Source organism: Archocentrus centrarchus, chromosome 24, assembly GCF_007364275.1.
Source record: "Archocentrus centrarchus isolate MPI-CPG fArcCen1 chromosome 24, fArcCen1, whole genome shotgun sequence".
Classification (NCBI taxonomy): Eukaryota; Metazoa; Chordata; class Actinopteri; order Cichliformes; family Cichlidae; genus Archocentrus; species Archocentrus centrarchus.
In genome coordinates this window covers 7,447,191-7,469,605 of record NC_044369.1, presented here as the reverse complement: position 1 = coordinate 7,469,605, position 22,415 = coordinate 7,447,191, and the positions used below count along the sequence as shown (strand labels likewise).

The following is a 22,415-nucleotide window of genomic DNA, read 5'->3' as shown; positions in this document are numbered from 1 at the left end:
GTGTGGAGACGTTGATTAGGGTTTGCTCGGTCAGATCAAGTTTAAAGATCAATTAGATCAGATTATGGAGTAAGAAGGAGCTGTAACTTTACTGCTCAGGGATTTTTACTTACATTACACACAACTGTAGGATTCATTTCATTATAGTAAAGATCTCACACTAGGTCAGACATCCTTCCAGTTGAATATTGCAAGAAGCACTAAATACATGAAAGAATTAAAATGATTTTAGCCATTATAGCATTTATTCCCAAATCTTAACATTGATGTCTGAAAACCCAGACCTCTAGTCACTTAAAGGGGACCTGTTATGCTCATATGCTACTCCATATTATTACTAGAATTATTCAACTCTACTAGAGTGGCTCCGCATGATTCATTGTTAAAAATAACCTTTTGGTACTTTATACAACCCGTCAGGTCATCTTCTGACTGAAACAAGCTGTTTTAACTAATTTTAAATCAACTTTATGCTGATGGGCGGCTCCTGTAGCAAACAAAATAATTGGACCTTCTCTGCCATCAGCCTGAGCTATGTGCCTGAGGTATAGTATGTGTATTGCTGCTATGGCTCATTTGGTTGGGTAGGCGACCCGTATACTGAAGCCAGGCCCCTGCAGAGAGTATTGGGATCAAGTCTGGCCCAGATCACTTTTTACTGTTTACTCTCTGAAAAACGTGTCAGAAAGTGAACATTCAGAGCAAATCTCTGGAGCTTGAAAAAGGCGACTGGACTTCTTTTTGTTTCTTGAAGACGTTTCACCTCTCATCCGAAAGGCTTCTTCAGTTCTCAACCAAATGGTGGAGAGACCCAGGTATTTAAACCCCTGTGGGCGTAGTCCCCTGGAGGTGGTTATGACCCTCTATTGATCATGTGCTTGAACACATGTGCCCAGGTGTGAAGGGGGCGTGGGTCATATTTAATCAGTGGTTTCAGTTGAAACCAATTTAGGACTCCGCTCCATTGTTTCCTGTGGCCTATTGAGGTCACTGGATTTTCTACAGATTTTACTAACAAGGTCCAGAATCTTGTACTGGATCCAGATGAAACCATGGTGTCCTTTGATGTGGTTTCACTTTTCACTTGCATACCTACAACTGAGGCAGTGGAGACCGTCAGAAGACGACTACAGGAAGACGATTCCTTACTGAACAGAACCAGCTTCACCCCAGATCAGATTTGTGCACTTTTAGATCTCTGCCTTACCACAACATATTTTAAATACAATGATGGATTCTACAGACAGAAGCATGGATGTGCCATGGGCTCCCCAGTGTCTCCCATTGTAGCCAACCTTTACATGGAGGAAGTGGAAAGTAAAGCTCTTGGTTCTTTCAAAGGGAAGGCACCTAGCCACTGGTACAGATATGTAGATGACACCTGGGTCAAAATCAAAACCCAAGAAGTAGAAGCCTTCACTCGTCACATTAACTCAGTGGATAAATACATACGTTTTACCAGGGAGGACACCAGAGATAACAAGTTACCATTCCTGGACTGTGCGGTGCTTATCGAGGAAGATGGAAGCCTCAACATTGAAGTTTACCGGAAGCCCACACACACAGACCAGTATCTCCTCTTTGACTCCCACCACCCTCTGGAACACAAACTTGGGGTGATCAGGACCCTACAACACCGTGCGGAAAGTGTTCCCTCTAAGGCAGAAGGGAAGCATAAGGAACACACACACATTAAGAAAGCCCTCAAAACATGCGGTTACCCCAACTGGGCCTTCATCAAATCAGCTAAGATGCACAGGAATGAAGGCCAAACACAAACTACAGAGAATGGGAAGGACAAGAGGAACAACATTGTCATCCCATATGTGTCAGGCTTGTCAGAGAAACTCAGAAGAATTTTCTCCAAGCATGACATCTCAGTATACTTCAAACCAAGTCACACCCTAAGACAAAAACTGGTTCATCCCAAGGACAAACCCGCCAAACACAAGATCAGCGATGTAGTGTATGCTGTTCAGTGCAGTGAAGAGTGCTCGGACCTCTACATTGGTGAAACCAAACAGCCTCTTCACAAACGAATGGCACAACATAGAAGAGCCACCTCGACAGGACAAGATTCAGCAGTACATCTGCATCTGAAGGAAAAAGGGCACTCTTTTGAGGATGCCAATGTCCACATTTTGGACAGGGAAAACAGATGGTTTGAAAGAGGAGTGAAAGAAGCCATCTATGTCCACTGTGAACAACCATCATTGAACAGAGGAGGTGGATTACGTCACCAACTTTCCCCCGCTTACAGTGCTGTCCTGAGCTCCCTTCCCAGACGTCTCAACCCCCATTCACACCTTTGTTCCAGTGACCTCAATAGGCCACAGGAAACAATGGAGCGGAGTCCTAAGTTGGTTTCAACTGAAACCACTGATTAAATATGACCCACGCCCCCTTCACACCTGGGCACATGTGTTCAAGCACATGATCAATAGAGGGTCATAACCACCTCCAGGGGACTACGCCCACAGGGGTTTAAATACCTGGGTCTCTCCACCATTTGGTTGAGAACTGAAGAAGCCTTTCGGATGAGAGGTGAAACGTCTTCAAGAAACAAAAAGAAGTCCAGTCGCCTTTTTCAAGCTCCAGAGACTACTATGACCTGGATAACTGAGAATCTACACAGACATTCAGAGCAAATATTTCATTATAGGAAACTTTGTCCAAGTTTAATATGAGTATCCAACATTGTAATAAACTGTGTATGATCAACCCAATATCATGGCAGAGCATGTAATAGACATGCTGGTCCACTGAGTGGATTTCACACTTTGCCTGTCCAAGGTGTGAAATACAAGTGGCATCCCCCTGCTGGTAACTGCAGTCATATTTTATTTAAAGCCAACAAGCTAGATGGCTGATATGCATTTATATTTGGCCTCCCTACACCTATTGTCTAGTCTGTTCTTGTTCTTAAGTAATCTTGGTAGTGCAGTATCGTTGAAATGGCTGCTAATCAACACGGTGATAGCGACTTGTCGACTTTTTCTGGGGAAAACCTGAATACTGTGGCTCCTCTGAAAAAGACACCTCAAATAAGAAGTACTTGACTCCCTGCAATAACTCAAAAACCCACAGCTTAAAGCAGATAACTCTGGAGAGGAAATGCATCTCACTAATTTAGAAGAGCTTCATTCAGTCTGGAAAAATAGTTTGTTGCTCTATAAAAAAGCCCTCTGTAATTATAAGGCATCTTACAATTCATCACTGATTGAAGAAAGTAAGAACAACTCAAGGTTTCATTTCAGCACTGTAGCCAGGCTGACAAGGAGTCAGAGCTCCACTGAGCTGAGTATTCCTTTAACCTTAACTAGTAATGACTTCATGAATTTCTTGTCAAATAAAACATATTTCAAATACAATGATGGATTCTACATCATTGTATGGGCTCCTCAGTGTCACCCATTGTAGCCAACTTTTACATGGAGGAAGTAGAAAGTAAAGCTCTGGGTTCTTTCAAAGGGGTGGCACCAAGCCACTGGTACAGATATGTGAATGACACCTGGGTCAAAATCAAAACCCAAGAAGTAGAAGCCTTCGCTCACCACATCAACTCAGTGGATAAATTCATAAGTTTTACCAGGGAGGACACCAGAGATAACAAGTTACCATTCCTGGACTGTGCGGTGCTTTTTGAGGAAGATGAAAGCCTCAACATTGAAGTTTACCAGAAGCCCACACACACAGAACAGTATCTCCTTTTTGACTCCCACCACCCTCTGGAACACAAACTTGGGGTGATCAGGACCCTACAACACCTCTAAGGCAGAAGGGAAACAAAAGGAACACACACATATTAAGAAAGCCCTCAAAACATGTGGTTATCCCAACTGGGCTTTCATCAAATCAACCAAGATGCACAGGAAAGAAGGCCAAACACAAACTACAGAGAATAAGAAGGACAAGAGGAACAACATTGTCATCCCTTATGTGCAGGCTTGTCAGAGAAACATGACATCCCAGTATACCTCAAACCAAGTCACACCCTAAGGCAAAAACTGGTTCATCACAAGGACAAACCCCCCAAACACAAGATCAGCAATGTAGTGTATGTTGTCCAGTGCAGTGGGGACTACACCCACAGGGGTTCTCTCCTGGGTTCTCTCCTTTTCCTGGGTCTCTCCACCATTTGGTTTGAGAACTTAAGAAGCCAGGATGAGAGGTGAAACATCTTCAATAAACCAAAAGAAGGCCAGTTGCCTTTTTTCAAACTCCACAGACCATATTGGCTCCTCTTCATTGGCTCCTTGTTAAATCCAGACTTGAATTTAAAATTCTACTTAAAGGCCTCATAGTACCATAGTACTTAAGAGTAGAATGGGAGGCAGAGCCTTCAGCTTTCAGGCCCCTCTTCTGTGGAACCAGCTCCCAGTTTGGATTTGGGAGACAGAAACCCTCTCTATTTTTAAGATAATGCTTTAAACTTTCCTTTATGATCAAGCTTATAGTTAGGGCTGGATCAGGTGACCCTAAACCCTCCCTTAGTTATGCTGCTACAGGCCTAGGTTGCTGAGGTCTTCCCATGATGAGTGTTTTTTCTACACTCACCTGTTTTTACTGTCTATGTGTTTACACACCACTTTGCATTTAATTTTTAGGGTGGCATGGTGGTGCAGTGGTTAGCACTGCTGCCTCACAGCAAGGTGGTCCTGGGTTTGAATCCACCACCTGGCCAGGGTCTTTCTGTATGGAATTTGCTGGGTACACCAGCTTCCTCCCAAGGTCCACAGACATGCAGTTAATGGGGTTAGGTTAATTGATGATTCTAAATTGAAGTGTGAATGGTTGTGTGACTCTCTGTGTTAGCCCTGTGACATGTCTTGTTATTTACTAAACACACCCTCCCAATTTGGGGCTCCATTTAAGCTACAGAATTTCCCATTTCTCATTCTGACATGCCAGTGTCACCGCTTCCTTGCATTACTGCATGCTGTTTTGACCCTGATGGGTGAACCAGAGCATCCATCTGATAGGATGTTTACTCATGACTCCCCAATTTGTGTATCACATTTGAGGGGAGTGATGCAATTGGGACCTAGACGTCAAACTCTAACTGCATTTGTTTGCAGCAATAAATGAATCATCTAAAACGTGACTTATTCCCTTGTACTGCTTCAGCTAACATATGGAGGGTGTAATTAAAATCATCTGGTATATTTACCCTTAGCAGGCAGATGTTACCATAAGTTATACAGTTTTTGCATCACTCATCAAAAAAAAAAAGGGGGGGGGGGGGGGGGGGGGGGGACTTGAAGCGATATTTTAAACAGATTCTCATGTTTCTGTTATTAATGCAACAAGTACCATGTGTGGCATGAAGATCACAGTGAGTCAGAGAAATTAAAGGCGAATGAACTTAATAAGAAGAGAAGAGAAAAGAGGACATAGCAAAAAGGAGGGTAAACATGGATAGAGATGTAAAACTTTTCTTGGCTCAGGTGACCGAGAGCTAACAACAAACAAATGGAGCTAAAGAGCTAAAACCAATGACAGAACAGAGTGATTAAATTTTCATTCTGGATGTAGCGTCTAAATTTAACCCACAATTGTTTCCAGACTCAGGAGAAATGGCATCCTACCCACATGTGAAGCAGACACGAGATCAGGGGTCCCATTCAGTTTGAGTTGTCATCAATCAGCCTGGGCTGTGTCCCCTGCCAGCATTACATCATGGCATACCTATTCTGATTTTAACAAGCCAGAGAAGTCATTTGGCGCACTGGCAGTGAGAGTCATACCACGTCGGGACTAATCAGTTCTCCACAGATTGGAGGAAGAACATTCAGAGCTGCTTAAAATTGCCCAGGGTGATATTCCCACAATACAAAATCATGTTTGCATGCTAGGGTCACTTGTACTCAATCACACTGCAAACATCTACTGGCTCAGATGTGCTGTTGTTAAAGATTTTTTAGGGCATTAAGGTCCACCCAAAGGGATTAATTATAGTATGATTTAAAGTTCTCACAATCTTGCATGTTTTTCTTTACGTATTCTCTTGATATGTAAAGGTCATACCGGCTGTAAAGTATAGTTCAAAATCTTTAGGTTCACGGTGTGTTCACCCACACAGCCATAATCATAATAGCAACAAACTATTTGCATCCACATGAAGGAGTCCTTCAACAGAGCCTCAGTGTTAGTGTCATGGAGCACTACATGATCCCAGAAGACACTAGCAGAATAAACCCACAGAAAAACTGTGGTTCAAGTGTACCATAAAGGTCATTCTCTCTCGCATGCTCTTGCATGTTTTTTGATATATTTAATTTCTGCAGCAATAACCTAATTTTGCACACTTTTGTTACAAATGTAACAATAACACTTCATATCTTTGTTTTTTAATGACTTCTTATGAATGAAAAACTTTTAAACAGTCATTGTTGTTGCTGTTATTTTTACTGAATTTATTAAAAAAAAAATTATTACAAATTGCCCATTTATTTTCTGTGCTCAGGATTCAGGTTGAACCTCAAGGACATTTACACCAGCTATAATGTCTGTTTTTTGGTGTTTGCACACCAAATTTACCCAATCCTTTGACTGGGTAAAGTTTAGTAGAGGGATTTCTGTCTTTTCTTTGAAGTATTTTTTCTATTCTCTATTAAAAATTATATTTTAATAGAGATTTACAGAAGCAGTTTTTTCCTTTTTAATATTTCTTACCCCAGGAATCAGGTTATGACCCTATGAAGTCATCTTGGGAAGCAGTGTGTGGGGTCCACACCTGGCATTTGGAACTGATCTAGGAAATAATTAGCTGGTAGAACGTAAAGGATCTTAAATGTCCCTAAATTTGAGCTTCTTTCAGATTTTTAAGTAAAAACCGTTCTGTCCATTTTATATGCTGCACATTTACTCCTAATTTTTTTTTTTAAACCTTTATTTTACCAGGTAAAAATGTTTGAGAACTAGTTCTCATTTACAAACATGACCTAATATTGAATTGTTGGCCACTCCTTCTAGATATGACTAAACTATTGCTGCACTGTCCTTCTGCATTCCTATTCGACTTTTGCTGATCAGAACAGACATCAATATCTCATTGCTGACCTTCTAATATTGTGAGGTTCTTCAGGGCCATGGAGTGCTCCCAGTCCTTAAGACGGAGGTCCTCTGTGATTGTGTTCAGGATCTCCATCTCGTTCCTCAACTGGGCCTCCGTGTGGACGTGGGTCACCCATAAACTGCTGGTGTCTTCTGTTATGTTGCTGATCTGGATCTAAACAGAGTGAGTGAGGCCGTGGGATGTTTATGACTTAGTTTTAGAACAGTAGATTTGATGCAGAGGCAATTTTTGTGCAAACTATTGTGAACCTCTAACCTGCAAGTCACGGATCTTCAGATGGTGAATGCTGATGTCGTTGCTGAAGGTGTGATTAACAGCTCCCACAGTCCAGTTGACCTCATCTAATTTTTCCCTCAGTTCACTCACATAACTCGAGGTTTCCCTAAAATAAATCAGAATCACACAGAATTTTATTTTCAATGTTGTTAAAGTCCAAAACCTGTGATGAAAATATGTACCTCAGCAGGACGTCATGATCGCGAAGCCATGTGGAGGCTCGGGCCACCTCTGAGCTCAAACCCGTCAGGTTCCTGCCAGCAGAGTTGCTTAGTGAGGACAACCTGTCATCCAACTGTACCAAGTAACCTTCTGATTGAAGAGAGTGAGCTTGCATAGTCCTCAGCTCCACCTCCAGGGCCTGCAAGGAAAAGGACTCTGATTGATGGTAGTGTCTCTATTTTCTGCCTTTATTTTTCAACCTAAAATGAATAAGCACTGACTCAAAACACCAAGATGGTAAGGGTGAACGGCTTCAGGTTTCAAACCAGGACTCTGCATAAATGCATTGGCTATGGTCATTGTTTGGATGCAGTTTAGCAAGACATGAAATCTAATCAAAGATTTCCACACAATGAAGGACCACTTTAACATGTTTAAATCCTAACAGATGTAAAACTGCAAGACAATAATTAGTGACACACACTGATGAACAGGGACACAGCTGAAAAACACTGTTCTTTTCCCCCTACTATGTCCTTGTCCTCACTAGTAAGACCTCACAACCCCCAAAGGAGCCAGAAGGAAAAAAATATAAGTAAACTGTGCAGGGGAAACAAGTTACAAAGTCCTATTACAGCACAAACTTTAAAGGTTTTGTTGGATTTGCTGCACTGCAACACACATATTCAACGCACACCTTCATTAAAGTTGGGGAAAAGCCATGACCCAAGAGCAAAAATTGTTGCCGGTGCAACACCATATGACTGACAGCTGAAGGTCGAGTAAGGGTGGCAGTAAAGATTCTCAGAGAACATCGTAACACATCTGGTGTTAGCATCAGAGACCTCAAAAAAAGAAATGTTTTTGATGAATCACTGTCTCCTGGGTACACCAGACAGAAGAGGTCAATAACCACAACAGGGTCAAGTACCACCAACTGTTAGTCTATTGTGAACCGACTCAAGTGAGCCACAGGGTCCAGCCTGAGCTCCTGGTACAATCAGAGTTGTGGGGCAGAAGAGCCACAAAGAGCATCCTTGAAAACACTACAGGGTGGCTGTGCATCTGTTGTTGTTGGGTCACTTAGGGAAGGCAAGTGTCTCTATTGATCAAAGCCCCAAAATACCCAACGATGCTTGGGGTGAACCATTTTTGAGTATTCTTATTTAAATGGAGCCTCCTGCATTATTCACACATTCCTTTTAAAACATTTAATAAACAATTACTAATCTGGATGTGGTGAGACAGCGGTTTAGCCACACCCTGAAGCATACCTGCATCATTGTCCATTTTTCTTAATTTAGAAAACAAACACGGTGCATTAAAAAAAAGCCTCAAAATTAAAACTAGAGATCATAACTTTATTAAGAACATTTTTAGTCAGGGTAACAATTGAGCATAGATTTTTCGGGCCTGAAAGCTTTGTCTGTCTTTTATTTACAGTTTATGATTACATCATGCTTGAAACCTGCAGATTGTATCCACTTCCTGTTTCACTAACTATTTTGCCCACATTTCTATCCTAAAAACCTGCCACTTATTTAACCATACACGTTAAAGGGGGGAGGAATCCAGATATCTTATGTTGTACCTTGATGAGGATCTCCAGCCTCTGCAGCCAGTTGCTGTGGTTCTGGAAGAGGTTTTCCAGTTTCCAGATGTTCTCCAGCAGATCTGCCTGTTTGGACTCCTCTCCCAGGGTCTGCTGGAGCAGCTGAGAGCCCTCTGACATCCGGGTTGCATTCTCCATCAGCACCTCCTGCCGCTGAGAAGACACCTGGGAGCGAGAGACTGGGGAGGGAAAGCGAGAGGAAGAGAGTCAGAGATTTGTTCTGAGCTGTGGTGCAATGATCCCACAGCTACGGCAAAAGTCCCCAAATCGAGTTTCATTTACTATCAATCACGGGGCTGGCCAGCACTGTAATGCAGAGCAGATGTTGAGTCAGACGCCTGTGGTGATTCTGGTTAACTATTTATGCTGAATGTATTGTTTGGTTAAGTCAAGACCTAAATAGTTTTATGGGTTTTTTAACTTGGAGAACATATATAACATGACATTGGGGAAATTTTGCCTTCATTTTGACTGATGTTGAAGTTGGCTTCTGCATGCAGGTATTCATCTAATACTGGCAGGAGAATTTGTGCTGTAAAAGGTATGATGTATAGATTTCTTGTGAAAAGTACATTTAAACATACTTGAGCCCCTTCTTTACCATCCACCTAGTGCTTCAACATCACAGGGAGTTTACATGTTAGCAGGTTGCTCATTAACTACAATGAGCAACCTGCACTACAACTACAACTAAGGTTTGTATTGTACACAGCAATGACTGCATATTGCCCTACATTAAAAAAATGATAACTGAATTAAGCAACTCAAGCTGATATCTAGCGGTACAACTGTTTTCGTCAGTTTAAGATATTACCATGGTACCAAACTCTTAAAAAAATAAGTTATTAGGCATTAAGTTAGGTGCACATATGCTTTAATCCAGAAGTGGTTAAATATGAATTTGAATAGCATTGTACCTTTTTAGCCCACTAACCTTGTCTAACATTGTCTAAGATATTTACTCTGGATGGTGTTACCTTGGCCTCCAGTAACACTGTGAGTAATAATGGAGTCATTGATGACCAGGACACGTCCTTCAATGCACATATTATATAACCCATGTGCAATACAATTGCATTATTTATTAATAGATATTTATTTAACAGGTCTCCACCTTAAGAATCCGTGGAATGTAAATATACTTGCTGTGTGAATGTTGCTTTTCCATTGTATTTTTATTGCTTTTCTGTTGTATTTCTATCTTGTTCTTACACACTTATTTTATGTATGAATGTATGTGTGTGTGTGTGTGTGTGTGTGTGTGTGTGTGTGTGTGTGTGTGTGTGTGTGTGTGTGTGTGTGTGTGTGTGTGTGTGTGTGTCAGTACTCTGGCTGCCTCAATTTGTATCAGCTGAAGGCTTTTCAGGGAGCTTTTAGGACAGCCTGATAATTTATTTTATTTTATTTTATTTTTTATTTATTTGGGACAATGCACATTAATAAAACAATCAATACTTAGTACAGATTGTAAATGAGCCAGATTATAGCATATTTGCTAATTTGCATCTGTAGTCCCTAGGCAGAAGGACAAACAACAGAAAACGTCATGAATATACAATAGTAGTAAAAGACAACACATTGACAAACATTAAAACAATATACAAATGGAAAAAGAAATAAAGGAGAAAAAAAAAAAAAAAAAAAAAAAAATTAGTGAAAGTGCAAACATGTCTGGGAACTTTTAATAAACTGCTTAAGGTGCTTTTTAAAAGTACTGTAAGTGGAGCATTCTCTGATGTTAGTCGGTACAGTATTCCAGAAATGACCCCCTCTGACTGGCAGAACCGTTTGTCCAAAGGTTGTTTTTCTACGGGGGATCTCAAGGTCTCCTCTGGAAGAGGCTCTGGTGCCAAAACCTCGGTCAGTTCTTGATTTAATGTATGTTGAAAGTGGAACTGGAGCTAGTCCATGAAGAACTTTATAGATCAAGCAGCTATTTTTAAATTTAATAAAATTTTCAAAATTGAGCATATTGTATTTTTCCAAAAATATTACACTGATGATATGATAAGGGCTTTTGATCAAGGATTTTTATAGCCTTTTTAAATAATATTTCTATTGGTTTTAAGAACGTATCTCCAGTGAGTGACCAAGATGTAATGCAATAATCTATATGTGATAATATCATTGAATGTAGAAAAACCTTAGCTGAAATAATTGTCATTGATGGTCTAATTTGTTTGAAGTTATTTAAATTAAATTTAATTATGCTTGCTGTAAGTTTTATATGTTTTTTAAAAGACAGTGTGGGATCCAGTGTGACCCCAAGGTACCTGAAATCCTGCACAAGATCAAGCTCTTCGCCCCCCAGGAACACACTAGACCGCTCCAGTTTTATAGGTTTTTTTGTAAACATCATTGTAACTGTTTTTTTCTTATTCAGCAGTAAGGAGGACTGAAGGAGCCAGTGTTGTATATTCTCCAAGGCTAATGTGAGGATTGAAGATGCTTCCTGTGGACTTTTTGCAGGTGTAAAAATAACAGCATCATCAGCGTACATTTGGAAGTGGACACTTTGACACACATTTGGCAAATCATTTATATACAAAGAAAACAGGACTGGTCCCAAAATAGAGCCCTGGGGAACCCCTGCTGGACAGTCAAGGTATGACGACATTGTGCCCCTGACAGACACAGACTGTCTCCTGTTGGATAAATAAGATTGAAACCAAGCTAATGCATCTTCGGCAAAGTTAAAATAAGTCAGTTTGGACAGAAGGACCTGATGGTCCACTGTATCAAATGCCTTCTTTAAATCTAGAAAGACTGCACCAACACAGGTGGTTTTATCGAGCAGGGATTTCACTGTTTCTATAAGGACACAATTTGCCGTCTCTGTGGAATGATGCTGGCGAAACCCGAACTGCATGGGGTGCAGAAGAGAATGGTGGCTGAGATGTTTGTTCAGCAGCTTGGCAATCCATTTTTCTGCAACCTTAGAAACAACAGGGAGGATGCTAATGGGACGATAGTTAGAAATATTTGATTTGTCTCCTGATTTAAAAATTGGTGAGACTATGGCAGCCTTCCAACTTGCTGGGACTGTTGCCATTCTGATGGATAAATTTATCAGATGTGTTATTGGACAGACCAGTGCATCTTTGTGTGTTTTTAAAAAGTGTGTGTCAAGCCCGTATGCATCTTTAGTTTTTGAAGCCCTCATTGATTGAATTATACTAGCGACTTCCATATCTGTAATTTGATCTAATCTAAAAAGAGGCTGTCCAGAGTCATTAGAATTGCAAACTATCTCTGACTGACTAAACATATGTCTTATTTCATCAATAGACTTAATGAAAAAGTTATTGAACTCAGTTGCTAATTCTTTTGGATTAATCAACAACTTGTTATTAACTTTTATTTCCAATCTATCATTGATCATTTTATGTTCCTTACCTGTCAGTTTATTTATGTTTTGCCATATGATTTTGACGTTTCCATTAGCACCTTTTATTACATCCAGAAAGAAATTTGCTTTGGCTTTACGTAGTGCATTAGTAGTTTTATTCCTCATGGAAGTAAATCTTTGCCTATCAACAGTCAACCCAGTTTTCAAAGAGGTTTTAAGCAAAATGTCTCTTTCTTTCATAAGTTTTTTACAGTAGTTATTTAGCCATGGCAGTTGTTTTTTCCTTATATTTTCTTTTCCCCTTTTAAGAAAAGGTTCCATAAGTTCTGTGATTTTTGAATTAAATATTTGAGAGTTGAGTTCAATATTATCTTCCAAAAACAATTCGGGCCAATTTACTTCGTTTATAATATCTTCAAGATTTGAATGTGAATGTTTTGGAATAAATTTATGATGATTATTAAAATTAGCGGTATTGAATCGTTTTTTACTTAATTTGCGGGAGAAAAGTACAATATTATGATCAGAAAGACCTGTAATGAGATTATATGTTTTAAGAACCCTCTCAGCATGATTTGTAAATAAAAGATCTATGAGAGTTTCAGAATGATTTGTTAATAATAATGAATGACAAAGAAGATAGAACATATATATTACTGTTAATACTTCTTGTAAGGCACTGACCAGTGGCAACTGTCACAATTTGATGACAAAGGTTTCTGATTCTGGTATTAAATATGTAGGACCGCTTTTTAGCATTAGAAACATCCTTTCTCAGACTGATGCTGAAAAGCTAATTCATGCATTTATTACTTCTAGGCTGGACTATTGTAATTCATTATTATCAGGCTGTCCTAAAAGCTCCCTGAAAAGCCTTCAGCTGATCCAAAATGCTGCAGCTAGAGTACTGACAGGGACCAGAAAGAGAGAGCAGATTTCTCCCATATTGGCTTCTCTTCATTGGCTCCCTGTTAAATCTAGAATAGAATTTAAAATCCTTCTCCTCACATACAAGGTCTTGAATAATCAGGCCCCATCTTATCATAAAGACCTGATAGTACCATATCACCCCAATAGATCACCTCGCTTTCAGACTGCTGGCTTACTTGTGGTTCCTAGGATACTTAAGAGTAGAATGGGAGGCAGAGCCTTCAGCTTTCAGGCGCCTCTTCTGTGGAACCAGCTTCCAGCTTGGATTCAGGAGACAGACACCCTCTCTATTTTTAAGATTAGGCTTAAAACTTTCCTTTATGATAAAGCTTATAGTTAGGGCTGGATCAGGTGACCCTGAACCACCCCTTAGTTATGCTGCTATAGGCCTAGGCTGCTGGGGGGGGGTTCTTATGATGCACTGAGTATTTCTTCTTCATTCTCTTTTTACTCTGTTTATACCCCACTCTGCATTTAATCATTAGTTATTATTAATCTCTGGTTCTCTTCCACAGTGTGTTTTTTGTCCTGTCTCCTTCCCCATGTCCCGGTCACAGCAGATGACTGCCCCTCCCTGAGTTTTTTCCTTCCTACTGTCGCCAAGTGCTGCTCATAGGGGGTTGTTTTGATTGTTGGATTTTCTCTGTAATTATTGTAGGGTTTTATCTTATAATATAAAGTGCCTTAAAACAACTGTTCATTGTGATTTGGTGCTATATAAATTAAATGAATCAATGACATTACAGATTAAAATTTTACATTAGAGAGATAAGAGATAAGCTTGAAGATTGATCTGGTGGTAACCAAACATTTTGGTTTATAAACACTTAAAAAAATTTTTCATCCCAAGCATCTTCTGTTCCCTCTTGCCGCTGGTTTCCAAAAATTTGTTTTCGAAAAAGTAATTTAAGTTCTGAAAGTAGACTTTGTTGTTTCTTTTGTCTCATTTATCACCTCACAATGGTTCATATTTACCCTGTCTTTCTTTGCAGAGGGCTGGATTACTTGATTGGGAACCACCTGAGTAAACTAAAGAACTGAACACAGTAGCTCAGGTGACAAAAACAAACATCCATCACCTACTTATTGTCCTTTTAGGTGGTTTTTAGTTAAACAGCAGTTTAAAACAACCTTTTTTAATCTTTGATCGTTTTAAATCATATAAATAAAATTGATCCTTTATGGTGATGGATTTCAAACATAACTCTAAAAGAAGGAAGAAGATAATACTAGAGAACATGGTTAGACCTAAGTAGTGCTTGTTGAGCTGTAGCATCACATTTGATGATGGTTAAAGTACAGAGGAAAAATCTTTCATCTTGTGTTTTCCTGTAGCACAAAGGTCACTTCTTCAGCCTTCTCTCTGTTCTCTACCGTGTCTAATAAGAAAAACCTCCACTGGTTTGTTATGTTGAAAGCGTGCTGCGTGGTAACGGCTCGATAGCATGGCAGATATTTTGAAACTGGATCCTCAGCGCTGTGCCACAATGGCAACCTCCTCTCTGCAGGACCAGTGTGTGAAAAAAACCTCAAAAGGAGAAAAAAGAACTTACTGAGGAAATGGGAGGAAGCAGATAATTCCCTTCACACATGTTCCTTGAAATGCTGATGCCCCTAACAGCTCGATATCACACACTTTGAATATTCCTGTATCCACATGTCTAAGACAGCACCGTGTTTCCGTATGTGTGGCTTTCACGTTCCTGAACTGCGGCCAAGAATCGGCAGGATGACCTCAGGGACAGAAGTGCTGCAAAGCCGCAGAACTGCAAACAAACTGAATATCTGAATTTCAGCTCATTACACGTGTTAGTTTTATTCCTAATGACCTGAAAAAGTAAATAAGCTGCAGTGGCTCCACTACACAGGGTGCTTAATTGCTAAATGATGGTCTGTCAGCAGCAGCAGAACCTGACACTGTGGAGTGCATCAGAAGCACTGCTGCATGAAAATGAAGAAGGGAAAGTTTGAACAAGAAGATGAAGGATAAGAAACAGAAGAGCAGGTGAGAAAAAAGGAAGATGAAAAATAGGACAGAGGAGGAGAAACCTACAAGCAAATCATGCTTATTGTTTGGGACAGGTATCATGAGTAGAAATGCAAAGCTCGGGTTACACAGTTTATTTCTCATGATCAGAAAAATGCTTGAATGATGACAGATGTAGAATTTAGACAGTATTTCAAAACATTAAGAATCTTAGGAAAAAAACATCTTGGTGTATACACCACAAAGGTACTGTTTGCATCATCTTAGAAATATTTGGAAAATGTAATCCATATTATATTTCAAAGACTATTTTACATGTCTTTCATCTTCACCTGCCTCAACCAAAAATCAGCTCCAGACTGTGAAGACTCTTCCAGACTTTTAACAAGAACCAAGAGAAGGGGCCACACAGTGAGTTCCTTATAGCCTCTCCCTTAATGTTATATACACATCTTAGCCTTATACAAGCCTCTACAAAGCCTGATATTCATATATTATCTACTCTTGAGGTGAAGCTCAAAACTCAAGATAACAGCATCTGCAGGAAGCTGTGAAATGACCTGCATTAATCGGTCAGGTCAACATAGTCATTGGTGTCTTTAAACCATTTTTCTTTTTACATGCTATCTGAGAACCTTGCATGACTTTACTGGATTATTTTTTTTTACTTACTTTTATTTCTTGTTATGTTACTTTAAACTGGATTTGGCTTTATTTGCCATATTTGGTTAAAGGGACAGAATGCAAAAAGAGGGAGACACACATGGTTCTCTAGTGACTTTGGTTTGCACGAAGATGCCTCCTTTCCAATTCTGTCTACTGGCAAAAAAGAAAAAAACACAACAAAAGAACTGACGAATGCCTAAAAGCTTCAGTGTTGTGGGATCTAACCCCAAAACTAAACATTTAAAAAGATAAAAGTGAAGTAATATAGGCAAAAAGATGCAAGGGCCTTGTTAGTTTGCATGTAGCCGTCAGCTAACTACATGTAGGGTGGATAAATATTTCTTCTGACATAGCAACAGTTGCATGTTGAGACCAAATGTTTTCTCCTCCACTTGGTGGCTTTCAGAGAATGAGTTGCTGCACTCTGTTTTGCTTTATTTTATGCTGCTTGTGTAATTCTCTACATACTGAGTTTAGGAAGTGCTCTATAAATAAATATTATTATTGCAATTAAACAAGCTCTAACTATGTTGGTCTTTTGCAAGACCTTGGATGATGGCCTATGGTATCATACACCATGATATGATATTAGCATCAGATCCTTTAGGTCCTGTAAGTTTGGGACATATTTAGCACCCATGTTCTTTAGGAGACTCTGTTAAGTCTCCCAGCTGTAATGATTTCACTGTTATTGAGGTTTCTAAGGTTTCATGTGCTTATTTATCCCACATCCAATAATCTGACTTTATGCCTCCCAGACCATGATGTGTGCTGTTGTTCACTGAGTGGTCATGTTTTGGCTCGTGGACAGATAAGAATTAAGCTGCATATCCCATATAGTTACATAAATATTAAATGTTATATCATTTCATTAAGGGAAGCGCAGTAGTGGAGTGGTTAGCACTGTCGCTTCATATATAGAAGGGTGTAAGTTTGTATGTTCTTCTTGTGCCTGCAGCTTCCTCAAACAGGCCAAAGCCATGCATGTTGTGTTAAGTCCAGGATATCTCACACCTTTCGCACTGTGGCAGCTGTGACGGGCTCCTCCCTGACCTGTGATCCTGAGTTGGATAGGGAGTTGAGCAATGAAAACCATCTCACTTAAAACATTTTGAATCCAAGCAAAAAGCAGCCAATGTCCAAAGAAAACTATGAAAGATCTTCAGAAAGCCCAGAGAACTATTGCTCAAGACCACTTGAAAAATGAAAATAAAGTCTGGCTGCTTGGAAGCAAAATAGCAAGAAATGAAGGTGGTTCAAGACTATTGCATATATCTGTAATTGTATGTCTCTTTTAGTCATTAACCCTCATCATTTAGGTCATCTCAGTTTTTAAGATGAATATTTTGTGACTTCAGGCAGAACTGATGAGAAATGTTCTGAAAGTTGAGACATACACCTGACAAATCGATTTCAAACCTCTTAAAGCTTGGCTCTGTAGGATGGAGAAATCATCTAGTCTCTTTTCCATCTCCCTTCTATTCGTCGTGTATTTCACACAAACACACACAGTGGCATGACAGAAATATTCAAAACAGATTAAACCCACATTCACAGCTTCATGGTCTTTGAGTTCTTCTGTCGAGACACAGAGGAGGCAGACACTTGATCCATTCATGTATCAAATGCCGGGAGCACAGGCCAGCTCAGCAGCTGGGCTTCGCTGTGTAATGTGGAAGAATCCTATGTTATCGGTCTATATAAATGTGCAGCTGATCTGCAGTATCGTCCGGATTCAGTGAGGCTGGGAAGAACATTTACCAACCACACCACCCAGGTTTGAGCAAAACCTGTTTAGATGGTTCTCTAAATTTAAACAACAGCGTGAGGTTACAGATCTCGTAATTGTGACAAGCAGAACGAGGCTCATTATGTCACTAGTTATACATGTGTAAATTCAGTACAATGTACACGTTCCTCTCCTGGTGTGTCAAATAATGTCACATATGGCTCGTGAGGTAGAGCAGGTCATCTACTAATAGGAAAGTTGGCGGTTTGATCCCCTCCTGCTCCAGTCTGCATGCCAAAGTGTCTTTGGGCAAGGTAGTGCATAACAAGTTGCTCCCAATGCATTTATCGGATTGTGTGTGTGTGTGTGTGTTTGTGAATGTCTTAGATGTAGAAGGTGCTTGTATGAATGTGTGTGTGATTAACACATGCTGTATAAAGAGCGCTCATGTAGAGTAGAAAAGTGCCAGTCCATTTACCATTATGTTTTGTCAGATGCTGCTTACACCCCATTACTCACATGTCTTTTGGTGCCAGCGCTGTGACACACTGGCCAAGGAAACGTTAATCCCTAAGAGATAACAGTAATGTTTTATAGACCTACAAAATTTGGATTAGGATGGTGGCGGTGACATGAGTCACAGTTTTGACTGCCAGGAGACAGTGGTTCACATCCTGTTTGGACTTTTGTGTTTTGCACATTGTCTTGCTTTCTGTTTTACTCTCTCATTTGTTTTCTCTAGATTTTTAACTTTATGAAAAGATCATTGTTTGGATATTAAAATATGACAAGCTCAGAATGACAGAACTGCCTTACTAATCCAGCTCCATAGCCAAAAGAGACCTTGTGCATAAATGTGCCATGCCTGATGTTTTAACAGCGTGGCATTAAGTCTTTTAGTGTGTGAGTGTGTCTAAAAGACACACTCACACCTAATTTATGCTTACCTCTAAAAAATGTCAAATGTCAAAACTGCTGATGCACACTGCTCTTTGGTGGTGTTTTGGCTTGTTGTGTAGCACTCAATTTTTATAGCCCGATGAACACCGTGCAGAGTCCAGAGTGTCCCAGATTACACAGGGGGAGATGCTGCAACAGCTTGAAAAGATGACTTTCTTTAGGAAAACAAACAAACAAACACCCCCCCCAACCCCCCCAAAAAACCTCCCCAAAAAAAACAACAACAAAAAAACGAACCTCTGATAGTTTTACTTCTATTACTTAATTGACACCCAGAAGTGCACAGGACCTTAGCAAGCCCTGTGCACCTCATGCACCAGTATAAACAGTGACAGGACTGTGGTGACATCACAGTTGGTATACAACACAACCAATGTGGTGACCATAAACTAGGTTGATAACCACTGATGTGCAGGACTTAACAAATTTATTAGACCACCACATTTTTTATGTTTCTGTAATGGTTGACCCACCAGTATGAGCAAGCTCTTTAATCAAAATGATATTTTTATTGCTTAAACATAATTATTGTTGTTATCCGTGAATTTTGAAATTTACAGTTTTACAAAAAAAAGCAAATAAAATAAAATAAAATAAAATAAATAAATAAATTGTAAAGCACATTATTATTTTTTGATTACAGTTCTTTACTTGCCTTCCTGAACACAAAATGTAGTTTTAGTGGTTGTTATGCTAGATTAATTTCTGACTTCTCAGTCCATTGTGCTGGCTCACATTTGGGTATAAAAACATGAATTAAATTCAATACATTTAGTAATTTTTTGTTTTAAACAAGTTTTTAACAGATTTCTTCAATATTTCTGTTTTCTTGTTTTTATGACAGACGGTGGAATAAATTGGTTTTGTAATTAGCATTGATGCAGTGATGTGCAGGTGTGCTCCAGGCCACTATCACATCCCACTGGGTGCAGTTATAGGTGCAACAGAACATGAAAATGTCTGCAAGGCCACATTAATAACAGCGTAAAAAATATGGGAATGACTGCATGAAATGTAATTCCTGTACATCAGCATTTTTAAGTTAAATGTAAATATAAATACAAAGGCGGCGTTATACTGGAGGACCAGTGAACACATCGACTGCATCACAACATTTGGTGTGCCACCAGTCACAGTTACAGTGGGGGTGATGTCCCGAACAGCATCAGTTTACTCGTGTCCAGAAGCCACCAGATTACAACTGTACAAAGACATTTTATTTGCACTATATTAAAAGTATTTTTCTTTTAGAAGGCTGTGTTGTTGTTTTTTGCAATATCTGCCAACTTTGTTATTGTCTGTTATTTAAAAGGCTACTACCCTGAATCATACGAGTATTGTAAGTTATTATTTAACACATATGCTGTCATTCAGGTATGCGCCAAATTGGGCCAGAATATATAATCTGAGATTTGTTAAGATTTTATCACAAGAAATATTTAATTATACAAACTGCAGCTTATCTGTCATATTATAGGCAGATAGCTCAAGCTCCTACTGGTAAATATTTAATTATATACATCTGTAGAATATCAAAGGAGAAATGCTGAAATGCTCTGTCTCATACTACTGAAGGGTATGACTTATAAAGCACCAGACCTTTGTTCTGCTTGTTTATGCATGCGTGTCTTTTCATATGTGGTTTATTCAGCCTCAGTAATAGGGGATCTGGGTGGCAGTTTTATTGTAAATCTTTTTCTCTTATAGAAACATATTTGTAGAGTAGGATGACTGTCTCATTATGGTACACTTAGCCTAAACGTTTCATTTTAAAACATTTCAGAGTCCTGGGCTTCTTTGTCCCCGGAATGAAATGAGCTCAAAATATTTGTATAGAGGTGCGCAAACACACACACGCACACACACGCACACATACACAGGCTTGTTTGACAGTGTCATGATCAGTGCAGCAAGAGAAGACAGAGGGAGGTCCATCAGGGCTGCATTCCTGTGTGAGCAAAGCCAAAGACAACATGTTGCCTTCATTTATCTCTCTCTATCTGCAGTCTGTGTATGTGTGTGTGTGTGTGTGTTTGTGTGTGTCTTTACACTCTTATGTGGGGACTCACTCCCCTTTTGGGTACAACATAACATCAAGGTAATGGTTAGTTTTTGACTAGTGGTGATTAAGGTTGAGAAAGGTCTGCAGGAAATCAATGTAAGGCAATGCTATGTCCTCTGAAGTGATCAGTCTGTGTTTTTGACCTTGGTAACGAGAGAATCAGGCAAATCTGAGTGCTCATGTTTCCTTTGCTCTGGCAGAAACACGGTGCGGCCTGTCCTCATCTGTGCCAGGCCAATCACAACTGTTTATCTGATATGGTTTGCATTTGATTTGATGGCTGACATCGCTGTATGCTGCAGTCTATTTGCAGTTTTCATCTCTCAGTATTTGTCAGTGTTTCATTGCTCTGATTGTGTATAGATCTATCCTGTGGCCATTTCCAATGCTTCTTTGAAAGCTAAACTGAACAGTCATCTTTCAGACTAGCTGGGAAGACATTATTTTAATAGTGAAGAAATTCTGGGACTTTGAAACAGTCCTGCAAAGCCCTGTTTCAGGTTTTTGTGTGTGCAACTGTGCAAAAATTAAAGAAGTTGTATCTTGTTACATATTTTAGCATTTCTCATGTCAAACTACATACACACAAAATGTATTGCTACAGAAGAATCAAAAGTTACTTTGCATCTATTGAAGTATATGCACTTTAACTTCTGCATTTTTGTTATGTTGCTCTAGTGTATGAATATTTTATGTACTGGCTGCCAAAGAAAAAAGTGCATTCCCTGACCAGCTGGTGGGTGGTTGCTGGAGGTTGCTGGCAGTTGCTTGGAGAGAAGGAGATGCTGCTCCACTGAAAGCCTCATTAAGAGTTCTCTGGTCACTAAATCTTCCACAGTTACCTGCAGTTGGCATGGAAGATACAGACCAACTACTCACCATGCAGTAGTGAAACTTCAAAAAGTGCAACACAAACTGGAAACATAGAGTGTTCACCTTCAAAGTAAAAGTTGTGCCTTACTGCACAACCAACACAGTTCTGGTTCGCATCAAACTTTTTCACTTTTACTGCTGCTGTTAATAAATAAATCATTTCAAACTTGAGTTGTCTGACTGTGCACTTCTGTCACGCGTCACTATAGTTAATGTTTATTTTCTCAAGTTACCATTTTGTTTACATCACGTTTCATGATGCTCCTTCTTTTCATTATCATGCATTGTTATTCTCTTCAGTTAAAACCAAATTTCCTGAGAGCTAAATTTTATACAGTGTAATTGAATTAGTTTGCTGCATCAGCGGTATGAAGGGCTTCATAAACATGGATGTCTGCATGCTTAATTTTATATCCATTCCTGCCTGTTCTTCATTATTACAACATATAGATTATTATGAAAGGCAAAAAGCTTCCCATGAAACAGCCCCTCTGAACTGCAGGTCCTTCATCATCCATTGCCGCGTTGTGTACAAGTCAAATGGCCTGCAGTGCTCTGTCTTCTGGCCCATCACCCATGGTTACTAATCTCCCTGTTTAGCTCTCTCACAGACTTTTTAATAAAGTTGCTTAATACACAGGAAGTCTCTCCCTCTCTCTCTCTCTATGTGTGTGTGTGTGTGTTTCAAAGAAAAGGAAGCAACTTCATTTAGCTTTTAAGGGCATTACAAA

At 39.6% G+C, this 22,415-nt stretch overlaps 1 protein-coding gene across 1 annotated transcript in view; it reads right to left on the bottom strand.

Moving 5' to 3' along the window:
- The window catches only part of LOC115774609 (scavenger receptor class A member 5-like), a 98,172-nt gene that overhangs the window by 42,072 nt on the left and 33,685 nt on the right, over positions 1 to 22,415 (bottom strand). The window contains 4 exon segments of the mRNA XM_030721965.1: positions 7,063 to 7,231; positions 7,334 to 7,460; positions 7,537 to 7,715; positions 9,108 to 9,307. Of these exon segments, the coding sequence (XP_030577825.1) occupies positions 7,063 to 7,231; positions 7,334 to 7,460; positions 7,537 to 7,715; positions 9,108 to 9,307 (675 nt within the window).